Genomic DNA, 18,595 nt, shown 5'->3' on the forward strand with positions numbered 1-18,595 from the left:
TAATTAGAGCAAAATATTATTTTTACAATATTAGTTACAAATATATGGTTAGTAATTAATATATTTTTCAAGAAACAATATGCATCTTAATTGTCAAAATTTAATATAATTTATAAAGCATATATTTGTTAAATCCTAATTTAATTTTTTATAATTAACTTTATATTTAAAATTTAACTGTGTATTTATATTTATGCAACCAAACGGTACACTTATAATTATACTGTAATTATATTATGACAAACAAATAGATCGTATTATAATACAATGTAATTACTAGATTATGTAATTACTACCTTAATAATAACATCAATTTCAATTACTTGCAAATTTCCAGTGCTAGGGAGAGCTGAATGCTCTTGTACTAATGTCTTTCTTAAAAGACATAAATTTTTTAAAAGAATGATAATATAGACCGTTTATTATGACCGTCTATCAGTGTTTTAATTCATAAGATTTAACTCTTATGTATGAATTAAAAGTCAGCATCCGATGCTCAAATTCTTGGCACAGTTACACTTCTTCCTATAACAATTCCGTCTTTCAAAAAAAATCATCCCCTCAGTTTTCTTGTTAAAGTTCTGACCAAAATCAAGATTCGTAAATGCAAAGAGTGGCAGGTGAAATTAATTACCATCTCATTCAATGCTCTCAACTACACTTAAGTCATGCAATTCAATGCTTTGCAGCTAACTTGGTCCCATCTCTTTGTGGTAATTTCTATAGCTTTTCTATATCTATAATCTATAGAGTGTGTGTGTGTGTGTTTTACTAAGTAGTTGGCAACTTCACCATTCTTTTTCTTTCATCTTGTTCTAAACATTGTTCTCTGCATTCAATTTCTTCAGATTAATAATTTAGTATTGTCCAATTTATTTATTTTAAAAACCCCCATTAGAAATCATTTATCCTGCCTTCATTCCTTCATTTATTCTTTCTGTAGCCCATTCATCATAATCTTTTGTCCAGTCCCATTCATTTGTTTTTTTGTTGCTTTGTTAACTCATGCTAAAATATTTTTTTTTCTTTTTTTTTCTTGAGTTTATTAAGTATGTATGTACATGTCTGAGTTTTGTAGTGTATTCAAGAATGTAATGTGAGATATCAGAGTATTTTCTAGTTGGTTTCTAACAAAAGTGAAAAAACAATGAATGATATAGTGATAGATGAAAATCAGAGAAGAGTTGGGAAGAAAGAAAATGGCAGTTCTTGGAAATGTGCATATGGTTATGCCCAACATAGGCGTTGCAAAAGGTTCATTTTTTAGCCTTAGCTTACTTTAATTTTCCTCTAATCATGCGATTTGTCTGGTATTTGATGTTCCTTGGTTTATTAGATGGTTACTCATGGTTTAGATATTGAAGGAGAGCCTGGAGCAACGGTAAAGTTGTCTCTGTGTAACTTATAGGTTACGGGTTCGAGCCGTGGAATCAGCCACTGATGCTTGCATCAGAGTAGGCTGCCTACATCACACTCCCTTGGGGTGCAGCCTTCCTCGGACCTTGCATGAATAACGGATGTTTCGTGCACCGGGCTGCCCTTTTTCAAGGAGATATGAAATTTTGAGGAACATTGCCACTTAAAAATGGAATGCTGTCTTTTCTTGTATAGAAGACTAAATCTTTTTTTTTTTTTCAAAGACCAGGATTTCGAAATCTTCTGAATGATGTTCAGTTCTTGGATGTCCAAATTAGAGAAAAAAAATACTTGCCTTCCTCTTCAACTTATTGAATTAATCAGTAACGTCTAATTGGATGGTTAACTTTAACTTGAGTGTGAATGCATTTGTATATTTTGACTTGGCCTTATATGATTGTAAATTTATGTTGCAAGAAGAGCATGCTTTTTTGGCATATGAAGGAGAAAAAAGAAGAATCATTTTCAGAGTAGTTTATCAGTAAATCCTCTGAAATTAACACAAAATCATGTTATTACCACCTCATGTTAGCAACATGTATGAACCTTTACAAGATAAAATGGCTACAGATATTTGCTTGTTATGTTTAAGTTAATCCTTATTGTTTCTTTTCCTTGGATTCACATCCATGGTGAAAAATGACTAGAGCTGTGTCCAGATATTGCTGACCAAGAACATGAACTAACACAAAGGCGGAAGTTTACAAAAACTACAGTTGCTCAAATTAGGATGAGATTAATTTGATTAAGTAGGGAATCTTGTGTCAATTCATTCTTTAATTGCTAATTTAAATGTGCATGAATTAAAATTGAGTTGTGTCTTTGGCCTTCTAAGTTGGTTATGCTTTTGTCTCAGTGCTTCCGACAAAAACGTTGCTGTATCAAAAGGCGGAGACAGACAATCTGTAAGAAAAGAGTTGAATGAACCACCTGTAAGAGCTTCATGTTTTTCTTCTGTTGTATAAGCGAAATTTGAGGATCTTTAATAATTCGGGCTTGCTTTATTTAGAGGAATGATGAAGTTTGATTAGATAAGTAAATGACATGAGCAGATAAAATCTTGAATGTGCAGGTTTTGCTACCTTCAGCAAGGAGTTGTAAAGCAAGTCCATTACATGAATTCTCCAAAATTATTAGCAGAGAGGCAGTTCCAGGCCACAGAGTCTCCTTGGAAAAAGATGTAAATTTTATTCACTTAATGTCTATCATACATTACTATATGCAGTCAAATCCATTATCACATTTTTTTACAGAAAAAAAAATTGCCTATGCCATTTGTTGGATACTTCTGATTTTTATCTTCAACACCGTCTTGTTGACCTTGCTGCTACTTAAACTGCAGCAACTCGAGATACATTGAGCCATGCATCAAGCCAGTTAGTGTAAAGCATAAATTGATTCTAGGTCTATGCTGTTGGTATTGATAGAATTCTTATTATTGTTAAAGCTAGGTACTGAATGTACTTGTTCTCCAATCTTTGTCTACTAGGAAGTAGAGAAAAATTTACTTATTAAACAGACAATATTAGAAAAATTGAGGTTTCATGTTTTTCACTATCCATCTCTGAAAGTTTTACTAACTCATTAATGTAAGCAGGATCTTAGTAAAACTCCAATCTTGAAATTTAGGATAAAATGAACCTTGTTTTCCATGTTGGAAAATTAATTTGGACATCTATAAATGGAAATGAGGCCAATACTCCATGGATATACAGATTTCTGAGCACTTCAATATCATCGTGTTTCTCCTAGTTGGAACGGAGTACATCTTAGTTTCATTTGGAAGTCAAAAGTAACTTCTCAGAAACTTTACCAATATCTGAATCTATGGTTCTCTTTCACATAATCAATATGCGCAGATCGAGCAGCTACAAATGCGCTTGCAGCAAGAAAAATCAATGCGTATGGTGCTTGAGAGGGCAATGGGACGAGCTTCTAGCACCCTCTCTCCTGGACATAGGCATTTTGCTGCTCAGGTACCTGACCTTTGACAACTAACTTTTCTACTTTCTTTATCGCTTTAGTCCTTTGAGTTGTTTTGGTAAAATATAGGAAATGGAGCATCAGATAATGGTTTTTTACTCCTGCAATCTGCTAATTGGAATGGTTGATTACCATGTCTTCTAGTAACTCTATACAGTTCTGAAGATTGTCCTTGACTTGAGTTTTCCCATTATAGTTCTGGATATAGTTCATATATATATATATTCTTTGTCTATAAGGTTGACAACATCAAATATTGGATGTTCTCTTCTCATTTTCAACTCCCAGCCTTGGCTCTGCTCAACTTAGTCAAGGTTAATATGGTTTTCTTCTCATTTCAGACAAAAGAGTTGATAGCTGAGATTGAATTACTTGAAGAAGAGGTTGCAAACCGTGAGCAGCACGTCCTTTCTCTGTACAGGAGCGTTTTTGAAGAATGCATTAGCCGGCCTTCTTCTGAGCAAAGTTCGGTCATGACTTCTCCAGCACATAGTAAAGCTGAGTCTAGAAAACACCCAAGTATAATATCAAGTGCCTTTTGCTCATCCAAAAAGTTTCCTTTGCGGACATTCCAAGCTCTTGCTGCCATAAATGAATTGGGAAAAAGGAACTTGTCGCAGTCAAAATCAAGACATGCTTCATTTTATAATAGTAAAGCTAATGCACACATTCAGAAAAGTTGTTCAGCCCATGCTAAGGTAAGGTTCCAACCCTAAGAGTAAAAAAAATCCGAAGAGTATGAGAAGTTCTGCTAACGTGGCCACACCTTAACACTTTGCTGTAGTTGGTCGGTCTCTTGCTTAAGCCCCTTGTCCAGTCAGGATCCATATGGCGAAAAACATGAATCCTAGAATTCTTGTTTTTTCTGCTAGGAAACTGAAAACATTAAAAGGACAAACCACTTTGACTTTTGTTTATTTGCTTCTGATATTTTGCTACCATTAGATTTTTTTTACCAGTATGAAGCACACCTAAAGTTGAATACGTGGAGTATAATTTAAGCATGTCACCTTACGGCTTACGCCATGCATGCATTTATATCCAATTTAACATTTTGTGTTGGTTCTTAAATATTGAAACCTAAAATTATGTGCATGGAGAAAGTTGGAACTAAAGGTGAAGCTAAATATCATAAGGAATTCAATTTTTGAGCAGTTGTAACTAACTTAATACAGCTCTAGGTTCAAAATATCTTACTTAGTCTTTGGTTTTGGGCTGTACTTGTTATCCAGGTTCTGGCATGCTAAAACTTGAGTTCCCCACTCATACTCAGTGCCCACATTATAGTATCAAATGGAATTCAATATCTATATTTTCTTTTAATTTTCTTTGACACTTCTAAATAGCACATCCAATATTATGCAATGCTTTTATCCTCTAGTGTTCTATTACATTCTTGTGGTGTGCTCTGTGCTGAATCTGCCTTTTGCTTTACTAACAAACAAGCTGTTCTATTGGCCCTTTATCATTCTCTGCTGAAAGGGGATCCAAATTACTCACTATGAAACATTCAATCCCAATTATGTCAAAGAAATACCCTTTTACTTGTAGAGCTTTCATTATTTGTTTCCTCTAATTCATCGGAGCAACGTTTTCCACATGATCGACTCATGTTATTTTCTGTCAATTATTGCAGGAGCAAACATCAATGGAGAAAGCTCCTCTGTCCCGAAGTCTTAAAGACCATCTTTACCAGTGCCCCAGTAAGTTGTCTGAGGAAATGGTAAGGTGCATGGCTGCAGTATACTGTTGGCTCCGTAGTACAGATCAGTCGAGCAGTACTGAAGAAAAGCGATCACCTTTGTCATCAGGGTCATCCACTAATGTGATAATTCCAAAGCATGATATTAAAGAAGACAGAGATTGGTTTTGCAAATCCACTATTGAAATATCTTGGATAGCAACAGACAAGAATAAATTCTCTCGTGCATCTTATGCCATCAGCAACTACAGGTGCATTTCATTGATAGCATAAAAGAAGCTTAAACTACATAAGTTTACCACTGAAAAGTTGAGGCCCTAAGAAAGAGAAGTCTTGAGTTCGCTGCCACTTCTCTATGCTGCTTTCTTGAATTACAAGATGGTTGTTTCTCCCTTTTTTAATGATTTTGTTTGTCCTAGAGCCACCATTTGAATCAGAATTTACTTTACAACAAGAACAACAACAAACCCAATAGAGTCCCACAAGTGGGTTGTGGGAAGGGTAGTGTGTAGCCAGACCTTACCCCTACCCTGAGGGTAGAGAAGTTGTTTCCGATAGAACCTCGGCTTAGAAAGATGAAAAGAACACTAGGAACAAACAGTAACAACAACAAAGGCCAGAAAGATAATACTATTAGTCTAAGAGCCAGAAAAATAGATGAAAGAAAGCAATAACAACGGCAAGATACTAGGAAATTGTAGCGGAAGATTGTAAGAAAACAATATGTAATACTAGCAACCTAAGGCAAGATACTATCAGACTAGCCCTACTAACCCGGTGCGGGAATAGAACAACGCTCGACTACCTACTAACCGTCAATCCTAATTCTCGACCTCCACACCTTCCTATCAAGGGCCATGTTCTCATAAGCCGAAGTCGCGCCATGTCCTGCCGGATTACCTCTCCCCAATACTCCTTAGGCTGCCCTTTACCTCTTTTCATACCCGCCAAAGCCAACCACTCACACATCCTTTCTGGGGCATTTAGGCTTCTCCTTTGCACATGCCCGAACCATCTAAGCCTCGCTTCCCGCATCTTATCCTACATTGGGGCCACGCCATCCTTCAGAATTTATGTTATGCTCCAAATTATAGCCCGGAAAAGAGACTTCGGGTTAACCTTTAGTGCTCTTTTTTCTTCTAGAAGTGTAACACCTATTAGTCAGGTCACTAGCATCCATTGCATTTCTAGACTAAACTATGTAGAAGACCAAATAAGCACTCTCGAGAAAGCCAATCGCTGTTACAGTTAAGCATTTATTTCCTCCTTAAAGAAAGGAAACGGGAATGAATGAGAGGCTGTAACCATAATTACGGGCCAATTCTGTATTTGGATCATTTGCCTAACGTAGTTATCAGAGGATACCCGGAAAAGCTCTGGAAATTCTTCACTTTCTCACCAGTAGCATTATGTTTAATCTGGGTCATTTTGTAAAGCATCATCTCTTTTAGATACTAAGGAGTTCTGACCTACTGGATAAGCTTTTATGATATTACAATTTTTCTTTGATCGGTTAGGATATTACTGTTTTGAAGACGGCCCGATATAGAAGAAGTACTAAGTGTCTAAGTGGAATTACAGATTACTATATCCTAAGTAGACCTTGCATCCTTTTGTAATGCCTTTAGAACTTTTCTATTGCTTGAAGGTGAAAGATACTAAGTCAGAGGAGATCTTGTTGCACCAACTATTCTATAATCAATAAAAATGATATAGGTGGAAGATACATTTTCATAATTTGCTAAGGGGCTCAGGCTTTTCGTATCATCTTTCTGTATTTGGTGCAATACATGCTATATATGCTGGTTTATCTCTCTATAGCAAAGACGCCTATAAAGCAACAAAAGAAAAAAAACAGATGACATGATAATCTCCACTCTGATATGTATCTTTGTTTCAAACTTTCAGAGTTTTGGTGGAGCAATTGGAAAGAACAAATATCAGTCAGATGGAAACCAATGCCAAGATGGCATTCTGGATCAATTTGTACAATTCCTTAGTTATGCATGTAAAGACGGCTCTTGCTTGCTTGTATTGTTTCTCCTTTTGGATTTGTTTATTATGTTTCTTTACATTTCCTTCTTTGTCTTATCTAGGCATATCTGGCATATGGAGTACCACAGAACTCTCTTAGGAGGTTGGCATTGTTTCACAAGGTAGTCTAATCTAATTTGTGTTTACTATGCGTCATTCTCCTTTTATTCTTTTTGTCTATTATGGATTGCAAGTATTTAAATATGCATACAGATTGGTATCGGAGTTATGGTCCTTTTCTTTTCTCTTTAAATGATTTTCTCTGTTATCCTTCATTCTAATTATTTATTAGGATGGGAATGCATAGAAACACTGTCTGGTTGCTGATTGATCTACTTCGCTTATTTATCATAGATGTATCTTTGAGTATTTGAATCACCATTTGCTTCTCTGTATAGTGCAGGCTGCTTACAATGTTGGTGGCCAGATCATAAGTGCCAATGCCATTGAACAGTCGATTTTTGGCCTGCGTACGCATCGGATTGGACGGGTATTCACTATTTCAAATTTAGAATGGCTAAAAGCTCCAGTTAAGGAATAGCAGTATAACATCATTAGAAACTAATTTGGATCCTGCCTCTTTTGCTCATTTTATGTAACAATAATTTAGCAAAAAGATTCTCTGTGCCGGTTTCCATTCTCAGCTTATAAGTACTTGTTTGGGACTAAGACATAGTTAAAGTTATTGTAGCCTTATGCAATATGTACAATTGTTTCTCAATTTTTTTTTTTTTATATATATACAGTAGTATGGTATGTTATTATCTTCCAATATGCACTTTCTCAAAGAGAGGAGAAAAATTTAGGGCTTCAGCAGTTGTGGCTGATTTAAATGCCAAAAGAAATATGAAAATGATTAAAGTCCTCTTGAAATATACACTAGCTACAAAAAAGCCTAGTAAATCCACAGTTTTTACTTTAACAACACTTGATGATTTTTCTTTCTTAACTCCAATTACAGTGGTTGGAGACCATTCTGTCAACTGCTTTACGGAAAAGATCGGGCGAAGAAAAGCAACTCATCAGTTCAAAATTCGCCCTTCAAGAGTTCCAGCCCCTTGTTTTGTTTGCTCTTTGCACTGGCGCTTTTTCCGATCCCATGGTAAGTAGTTATGTTTTCTCATTTTATTTTATTTTTTTGTCTTGTATATTTCCTGTGCACCAGAGCTTCTTTTGATCTCTCGGTAAGTAGTTGCATTTTCTCCTTATATTGGTAAACCAACAATATCGCTTTCTTGAGGACTTCTTGATAGATTTGAAGCAAAACGGAGTAATATCAATATACATTGGATCTAAACAGATTGTCAACATCTAACACTTCTTCGGTTTCTTTCTTCTTTTCTAGCTGAAAGTGTACACAGCCTTAAATATTGTGGAGGAATTGGAAGCGGCAAAAAGAGAGTTTCTACAGGCTAATATTGTTGTAAAGAAGTCAAAAAGGGTATTCTTACCTAAGGTTCTCGAAAGATATGCGAAGGAAGCAAGTATTCCAGCGGATGATCTTCTTAACTGGGTTATGGAAAACGTTGAAAAGAAGCTTCGCGATTCCATACATAAATGTGTTGAAGGAAGAACCAATAAAAAGTCATCTCAGATAATTGAATGGCTACCTTACTCTTCAAGATTCCAATATGTAATTTCAAAAGATTTTACAGAGAAGCCTTGGTGGGCATAGAAGTGTTGAATAATGTAGAGAAAGTCTTGAGTTGATCTTTCTGATGCACATAACTAATGCTTAAGCCTTGGTTCATTCCTTCAGTTTGTAGGGTTATGATTTGATCTGGTAATCAAGTGAATGTACATTGGCTTCAATTCATCTGCAGGTTCTAGCAAATCGAGTTACTTAGATATTCAACTTTTAATTTGTGAAGTGCCAAGATATGGTGTAAATTTAAAAAAATCACATAAATACATAGAGCCAACGCAATGGAATATTAATAAAAACGTACCATTGTTGTTCAAGCGTTGTAAGGAATCACCTTTGTAAAACTTTGACAGAAAAACCTAGAGTCTTCTAGCATGTCTATAATAGGATACCAGACTTGTGGAGTCGCATGCCTATTTATAAGTTAGCTAGGGACTCTTAGGCAAATATTTTAGCCCTAAGTACGATTACCCTAGGGACTCATAATTAATAGTTTCCTTCCATCAAGGAAACTTCTTAATATTCATAACAATAAAATCTTATCTAATAAAGCAATTACTTGGGAGACAAGTTAAACAAATTAATTACCATAATATGTGGGCCACAAAAGTCTCTTGAAAGAGACGTGTAATTCTTACATTCTCCCACTTGGTCCACATATTATAATCAGATAATCCTGTATGAGTGACAATTATAACAATATGGCCACATACTTTATCACTCAACTAAAAGTTATGCAATAATCACTTTAACTAGAAGATATCCTTACACGAATCATGGCGGTCATGCTCTTAAACAAACAATTCCTTCCATGTATTACAATGCACAATATATTCTAATAAAGTGTCTAACAACTTTATGAATGAAAATATAAGTAATTCAATGCCCAACTTTATTGATCCAATGATCACAAAGTAATACATGAAAAACTAAAGTGTGCATTGTCATGCATATCAAAATAAACATAATGTCCAGACAAACTGTTAGAGAGTAAAGCAAGGCTACATTGAGCTACTAAGACCCATATGGGTTACATGATCCTTGAAAATATTAGCCGGCACACCTTTAGTCATAGGATCAACAATTATCAAAGTAGTACTGACATGCTCAAAACACACATCTTGCTTCTTGACATAATCTCTAACTATCAAATACTTTATGTTGATATGCTTGCTTCGGCTGCCACTTTTATTGTTCTTAGAAAAGAACATTGCAGCTGAATTGTCACAGAAGATTCTCAAGGGCCTTGAAATGGAATCGACAATCCTAAAGCCGCAAATAAAGTTCTTCAGTCATAACGCCTGTGATGTAGCTTCATAGCATGATATAAATTCAGCTTCCATAGTAGATGTTGCAACAATCGTTTGCTTGACACTTTTCCACGATACAACACCTCCAGTGTCTTTTCATCCACCCAATTTAGAGTATGAATATCCAATCATTTCCAGTGAGTCAGAGTACTTGTATGTGAGCTTAAAATCATTGGTTCATTGCAAATATCTCAAAACCTTTTTACTAGCTTTCTAATGGACAAGACCAGGGTTACTTTGATATCTGTCAAACATTCTTACCGCAAAAGCAATATCAGGTCTAGTACAGACATGTGCATACATAAGGCTCCCAACAAGTGAAGCATATGGAATGTTTTTCATTTGCTCATTTTCCAACGCATTTTGTGGACATTGATTCAATGAGAAATTGTCACCTTTAATTATGGGTGCTGCTATAGGTGAACAATTTTCATTCTGAATCTTTCCTTAATTCTTTCAATGTAGACCCTTTGAGATAGTCCAAATAATCTTTGGGATCTATCTCTATGAATCTCTATGCCAATGACATAAGAGGCTTCACCCATATCCTTTATTTCAAAATTCTGGATAAGGAACTGTTTAGTCTCGTGCAACAACCCCAAATCACTACTTGCAAGCAAAATGTCATCCACATATAGGACTAGAAAAATATATTTGATCCCGCTTATCTTAAGATATATACACTGATCAATGATGTTCTCCGTAAATTCAAATGAAGAAACAACATTATAAAATTTAATATATCATTGGCGGGAAGCCTGCTTTAGCCCATAAATGTATTTATTCAACTCGCAAACAAGGTTACTTTTGTCCTTATTACAAAATCTTCAGGCTGACGCTTGTATACCTCCTCTTTAAAATCTCCATTCAGGAAAGACATTTTCACAGCGATTTGGTATAGCTCTAAATCAAAGTGAGCTACTAATACCATGATTATTTTCAATGAATCCTTCTTTGATACTGGAGAGAAGGTTTCATGGTAATCAATGTCTTCCCTTTGAGTAAAACCCTTGGCTACAAATCTGGTTTTATACTGTTCGATATTACCAGATGAGTCTCTTTTGGTTTTGAAAATCCATTTGGAACCTATAGTAGAGGATCCCTTTGGTAATTCATCGAGATTCTAAACTTTATTTTCAGACATAGATTCTAACTCTTCTTTCATGGCATCATACCAAAGTGTAGAGTTTTCCCCACTCATGACTTGTGAAAACGAGCATGGATCATCTTTTAGTCCAATATCATAATCAGACTCTTGGAGATATACAACATAGTCACTAAAAATTACTGGTTTTCGAACTTTTGAGGATTTTCTTATTCCCACTGGTTCAAACACTTCTTCGGTGGATTCAGGTAAAGCGGGTTGATCTTGATGTGGTTCCCCAAGTGGTGGTGACTCTTGAACTTGTTGTTATTTAGATAATTCATGAGAATTTTTCTGAGCAACATTCAAGTTTTCAATAAATAAAGGTACCACAGGTAGTTCCCTTATTTCTTCAAATTCTACCTTTTTGAGTCAAACCACTTCCACTTTCTTCATGCTCCTCAAGACATTTAGTATTTCTAGCATCAATAATTTTAGGAGAATGAGAAGGACAATATAACCTATATCCCTTAGAGTTAATCACATAGCCTATAAAATAACCACTTATTATTATTTTATCCAACTTCTTTAGTTGCGGGTTATAAAGCCTCACATCAGATGGACATCCCCAAACGTGTAAATAGTGTAAACTAGATATCCATCCTTTCCATAGTCCAAAAGCTATCTTACGGACAACCTTTGATGGAACCCTATTTAAAATATACACAGCGATTGTTAAGGCTTCATAAGGATAAAGGTAAACTTGATCTGCTAATCATGCTTCTTAACATGTTCATTAATGTCTGATTCCTTCTTTCTACTATACCATTTTGTTGTGGTTTTCCTGGCATGGTATATTGGGCAATTATACCTTCACTTTCAAGGAACTCATCAAATGGACCCTTAACTTGTCCCTTATCTGTGTACCTACCATACTATTCTCCACCCTATCAGATCTTATAATTTTGATTTGAGCACCAGTTTGTTTCTCTACTTTTGCTTTGTAAACTTTAAAAGCATCAAGTAGTTCTGATTTGTTAAACAGAAAATAGAGATACATATATCTTAAATAGTCATCAATAAATGAGATAAAATATTTCTCACTATTCAAGCAAGGGGTAGGAAAAAGTCCACAGATGTCTGTATGTATGATCTCAAGCAATTGGGAACTCCTTTTTAGCACCTTTTGTTGATTTGTTGGTGTGCTTATCCTTTATTCAGTCCACACAAGTCCCAAAGTCAGAAAAATCAAGAGCTTTTAGAGTTCCATCATTAATCAACCTTTTGACTCTTTTAATAGAGATGTGTCTCAATCTCTTGTGCCAAAGACTTGATGAGTTCTCATTGATAATACATTGCTTAGTGCCAATTTCTTTGTCATGCAAAGGTAAAACATTGCATTCAAATGTGGGATCTAGCTCAAGTTTATATAAATTTTCGTTAAAATTTCAAAAACAACAACTTTATTGTCGTTCAAAAGTTTCACAAAAGGATAGTGAAAATTCAAATCATATCCACTAATTGATAGTCTTGAAAGAGAAATTAAATTTCTAGAATAGTCTGGAAAATAAAAAGTATTTTCTAAATTTAAGTGAAAATCATCCTTCAAAATGAGCTTATAAGTCCTCACGCCTTTCACACGTGAACACGTCCTATTGCTAGAATAGACGTATTGTTCACTTTCTATCGACTTCCTCTGAGTTAGAAAGCCCTACATGATTTTGGCAATGTGAATTGAAGCACCAGAATCAATCCACCATATATTATCAGAAACTTCAGTAAAATTAGATTCATAACATACAAAGGTAAAATTACCTTTCTTATTAAGTCATTTATTGTATTTCAGACAATCATTCTTCCAGATTCCCTTCTTCTTACAGAAACGACAACCATCTTTGTCAAAGGTGTTTTTCTTCTTCATGGAAACTCTTTTGCGCTTCTTTGCATTTCTTTTACCATGAGTCACCGTATTAACACTTTCAGGTGTCTCATGCTTCAACCTCTCTTCTTATTGAACATACGTGGTCAAGAGTTCATTGATTGACCATTTATCCTTATGTGTGTTGTAAGAAATCTTGAACGAACCATATTCCGTATGAAGTGAGTTGAGAATGAAATGCACAAGAAATGGTTCATCAGACATATCAACCTCAAGGGACTTAAGTTCAGTAAGCAATGTCTCTCATCTCCATAAATGTGTTCACGCACTAAACGACTTCCGCCAAAAGTCATACTTGAGAGCCTCTTCATAGGAGTATTGGCCAATGCCTTATCGGAGCTTACAAATTGTTCATCAATTGCCTTCATATAAACTTTGATTTATCGCTATTAGGGATAGAACCCTTTAATGATTTGGCTTATGTGGGCTTTGATGAGCATTAAACTTAAGCGATTAGATCGCTCCTACCGCTCATAATTAGCCTTAGCCGCTCGTGTACTTGATTCCGTGGGAATAGGTGGTTCATCCACATGGAGTGTCAGGTCCAGATCCGAGCATCCTAAAGTGAGAAGGACTTTCTCCTTCCAGTCAGTATAATTGTCACCAAAAACTATTGGAATTCGAGCATTCTCATTAAAAATAGTGGTAGGAAAAGCGGTAAAGACTGCAAAACAAGGATAAACATACATGAGCTATGAAGTACAATCCATCAAAGGTGAATCACGTAAAATACCGATTCTAAGTAAATTCTAGACCATCATGTGGGCGGAGGTTGCAACCCATGCATAGAATTTACTTTACTTTATTAGACTAGTAACACAAAATTAATAAAAATTAATCCGTACCTTTGGGCATAAGATAATTTTCAACTTGAAGGTTTACTACCTCATTCCAATTAACCTTACTAAAATGGTTATCTCCCTGTAGGGCCGGGTTACCTTTTTAATAAGATAACTGGACTAAATAGATGTCATTATAACCTTTAACCACTAAAAAACAACAACAACAACAACAACAACAACAACAAAAAATAAAATATTGATTACATTCTTAATAATGAGCAAGACGAAGTATAAGCAGATGCCTATATAGACCCATTAGGAAAACAATTCTAATAATTAAACTAATTACTTTAAATTAGTAGCAACCTTATATGTAAGTTCTAGACTCCTCTTTCAGAGGATAAAATAATTTAATATTCATTAAAGTTGATAACAAACAGATTTGAAACAAGAAGACAAGTTATGGATAGTTCATGTCACATTAAATATCAAACTGAATAAGATATTTAATGTCAGCAAATTTTGTTGCACAAACAGATTCAATTTTCTAATTATAATCAAACATCATAAGAATAAAATATTCGTAAGCGATGAACCACCAGAACAGAAACGTAAATCCAAATTCAATGGAGTAACCTAGACACACGAGGCGTCATAATCCTAATCTTACTATAAAACGTCAAACCACGGAACCTAATCAGATTACGAGTGTTTCTTTCTTACATTAAAACACAACTGACGAGCAAGGAGCAGAATGCCGACAGAAATATATATAAAGGTCACACATATTATGAAGTCAACTACAATACACTAGGAGGTCAAAACCGTAAAATTTCTCCATGCGATAGAGAAATTTCATGTTACATGAACATGGTAAATTACAGTCACAATTACCATCAACAGATACTAAACAACACGGCTAAAGGCAAGTTCTAATATCACGATGTAGAAAATCACATAAATACATAGAGCCAACGCAACGGAATATTAATAGGAACATATCTTCAACCATTGTTGTTCAAATATTGTAGGGACTCGCCTTCGTAAATCTATAACAGAAAAATTTATGAGCCTTCTAGCCTGTGCCTATCGCAGGATGTCTGACTGATAGAGTCACATGCGTATTTATAGGTAGGCTATGGACTTTTAGGCAAATACTTTAACTCTAGGAACTTCTTCCATAAAATACGATTACCCTTGAGACTCATAATTAATAGTTTTCTTCTATCAAGGAAACTTCGAGATATGCATAACAATAAAATCTTATCTAATAAGGTAATTACTTGGAAGACAAGTTATTAATCAAATTAATTACCATAATATGTGGGCCACAAAAGCCTCTTGAAAAATACGTGTAATTTTTATAGTAAATACTAGATAAAAACTGATACAATTGTTGCTACTCCACTGTTTTGTCAAGTTTATGGCACAATTTGGAGGCAAGTGAGAAACACATACAAGAAAACGATTCAGTATATGGTCTAGCGGTCAATGAAGTATAACAAAAACCACGAGGACGAAAAATCAAATCCCAGCAGAAGCAAAAAATTTGGGTGATTTCTCTCCATTTGACGAGAGGCAGACGTAGCACTCGGGCACTGATTCATTTGAACTCATTATTTTTAACGTAAAATATAAATTTATGTAGGGGTGGAGGAGAGCACAGAAAACATGGAGATTTTTTTTTGGGGGGGGGGGGAGGGGGAGGGGGAGAGTAGCATAAAAATTATTTTTATAACAAAAAAATTCCACCCTCTAACAGTGGCGAAGCTAGGATTTTCATTAAGGGGAATCAAAATATAAAGAAATAAACTCATCAGAAGTCGGGGGAGGGGGTCATTATATAGTATATATACATATTTTTTAAAAAATTACCGAGCTAAACAGTGTAATTTTCCGAAGAATCCGCCACTATTGTCTAACGAAACACTAGAAAATATTTTCGAATTTCTTTTTCACTCACCAACCAAACAAGGGAAAATAAGTGGTAAAACCACTTATTTTCCAAAAAAATATTTTCACGAATACATTCTCCATGGAGAACATTTTCCTTCGTACCAAACACGCCCTTACTTTCACTTAATTTGCCACATACTAAGCTAGCATTTGGCCATAGATTCCCAAATTGTTTTGAAAAATCTGATTTGGTTGAAATTTGATTTGAAGATGAAATGTGATTGGACATCAGTATTCAAAACATATTTCTAAAATTTATTTTGGAAAAACATGAAACATAACTTATACCCACAAGTTCTAAAAACTATCATAAATACCCAACAATACTATTATCAATAACATTCATTATATTATCGCAAACCATAGTCTTGAGTATAAGTATATTTGGTACAAAATTATCATTTTTATAATGAAATACATGTACGCTATCAGATGACCAAGAAGACGAAGCAACATTGTTACAAGATAATAAATGGTGGGCTCTTTTATAAAATATAAAAGTTTGGGGCAACTTTTAAAAAATATAATAATGATATTTTGGCCCAAAAACAACTACTGAGCTGGTTTTGAGATTTGGGATTTGACATTTTGCCAAAATGTAGCCAAAATCTATGATCAAATATGTGTTTACCAAATAAAACCCAAATTTATTTTGGCAAAATCTATGGTCAAACGGGTAATGCCATGCATACAAAGTCAACTCAAATTTCATCAAGCGTGCGAGTGATTATTAGTTTATTACTTAGACAGACTCAATGAAATTAATTCGATTTTGTCACAGACTCAAACGATTGGTAAACAAAATATGTGAGATTTTTGTAAGATGAATTTCTTCAATTCATATTACAAGTGGTTATAGGAGATCGTTTTCTCATATTTTTATTGGTTTGCGTCTGTATCATGCATTTTATTTCAAAATTTAATTTTTCATTTACCATTTATTACCCTACTAATTTTTGAGAATTCATTAAATACACTATTTTAACTTTATTTTAAAAGAAAATTCCCATTGTGTTGCAAGTGCCTTAGCTTTACTCGAGTCTAAAGCTTGTGTGTGTCTTATGTTAGTTGTTGAACAATTGAACTTCCATTTATCGTAAGATCTGAAAAGATTTTTATAATGGATAAGTACATTTTATTTATACTATTTGCCAAAAAATATTCTAAGGAAAATTATATTTATGTCTCAAATGGCTTTCTTTCTCGAAGGAAATTGATTTCTGTTCTATCACCTAAAGGAGAGAAAGCCAAAAAATAAAATTAATTTTTTTTGGTTCATATTTAGATGCACCAAAAGATAAATGCATGTCATGTTATTTTATATAAGAGTGATGTTCTGTGCTTTACGGTGGAATTGCATTGGGTTAATTGTTGTCATTGTCGAATATTTGTTGTCTAGTTATGAGTGACTAATATAGGGGTGAGAGTCGGTTCGGTTCGATTATGAATATTATCGATTTAGCATATCGGTTATCGGTTTACAAATTTGATAAATCGATAACCGAACCGATAAGATATTGATTTTCGGGTATCGGTTAATCGGTTATCGGTTTACCCGATAAGATAACTCACTCTAGAGTTAAGCAAAACAAAAAAGACAATTCGCCGGAGTTAAGAAAAAAAGAGAAGAATTCACATATAGCATACTAAAGACTTATGCTAGGAGTAACTAGTAAGGTCTATGAAGAATGAAGATGAAACAACTGAAAAGTGAGGTTGAGAAAGAATATGAGAGAATGAACTGAAGCCCTAGCATTTGTATATACTTAAGGATAAAGTCGTAATTTTATTAATTCTTATTGGGTTATCGGTTAACCCATTAACAAAATTGGCAAACCGAGGCCCGAACCGATAACCCAATAGTAAAAAAATTCTAAATCATTATCGAACTGTTAACCCAATAACCTGATATCGATAATCCAATAAAAAATTAACGGTTCGGGTTATCGGTTTTACCCGATATATGCCCAACCCTAGACTAATATATTTTTATATATAACTTATTATTTAAGGAATATAGTTTAGTGTATGTACCACGTTAATAGCATGTTTGACTAATTTTGTTTTTGGCTAAAGTGTCTTTTTTTTAGTGAAATGTATTTTTCTCAAAGTGAAGTGTTTGACCAAGCTTTTAGAAGAAAAAAGTGTTTTTGAGTAGAAGCAGAAGCAATTTTGAGAAATAAAAAAAAAATAGTTTCTCATCGAAAATATTTTTGAGAAAAATATACTTAAAAATACTTTTAAAAAACTGAGTCAAATATTAATTTTTGCTCAAAAGTAATTTTAAATTAATTGGTTAAAGTGCTTTGAGAAAAATATTTTTCAAAATAAGATAGATTTTAGAAGTTTGACGAAATATAGTTTTAGTTAAAAAAGGAAAACAATAATAAAAAGATTAAAGAAGATCTATTGGTAACTCATCTGCGGGTGACTTTAAACGACCGCCCGTCGCTTTAAACCATAGAACAACACGTCTCATTGGCTCCAAAATCACCAGAACCAATAAGATACCACCACCTCATTATATTCTTCCTTTCCTTTTTGTTTTCATCCTTATCATTCCTCATTATTTACATAAAACTCCTCAAAATTTCAAAACTTTACATCACCTCTGAGATTTGATCCCCTAGTTATTCCTTGCTATTTACACAAAACTCCCCACTTTTTCAAAATTCGATCCAGTCCACGTGAAAATAAAAACAAATTTTCACACAGTAAACCCCTTTAGTCACACACAGAGATAA

General features: G+C 34.3%; 1 protein-coding gene across 1 annotated transcript; it reads left to right on the forward strand.

Annotated features, from left to right (window-relative positions):
• Positions 1–746: 746 nt before the first annotated feature.
• LOC104213339 (uncharacterized) lies at positions 747–8,947 on the forward strand. The gene is made up of 11 exons (XM_009762831.2): positions 747–1,254; positions 2,273–2,348; positions 2,489–2,596; positions 3,276–3,392; positions 3,741–4,097; positions 5,036–5,352; positions 7,010–7,109; positions 7,198–7,257; positions 7,539–7,625; positions 8,097–8,237; positions 8,481–8,947. Exons 1-11 carry the CDS (start codon positions 1,148–1,150, stop codon positions 8,808–8,810), a joined length of 1,800 nt encoding a protein of 599 aa, XP_009761133.1. The 5' UTR covers positions 747–1,147; the 3' UTR covers positions 8,811–8,947.
• The last annotated feature ends 9,648 nt before the right edge of the window (positions 8,948–18,595 follow it).

This window comes from Nicotiana sylvestris, chromosome 8 (assembly GCF_000393655.2).
Source record: "Nicotiana sylvestris chromosome 8, ASM39365v2, whole genome shotgun sequence".
Taxonomy (NCBI): Eukaryota; Viridiplantae; Streptophyta; class Magnoliopsida; order Solanales; family Solanaceae; genus Nicotiana; species Nicotiana sylvestris.

Coding starts and splice junctions, on each gene's coding strand:
- LOC104213339 (XM_009762831.2), top strand. CDS start 1,148: ATGAATGATATAGTGATAGATGAAAATCAGAGAAGAGTTGGGAAGAAA. Junction 2,597..3,275: donor GAGTCTCCTTGGAAAAAGAT/GTAAATTTTATT, acceptor CAATATGCGCAG/ATCGAGCAGCTACAAATGCG. Junction 7,626..8,096: donor GTACGCATCGGATTGGACGG/GTATTCACTATT, acceptor CTCCAATTACAG/TGGTTGGAGACCATTCTGTC.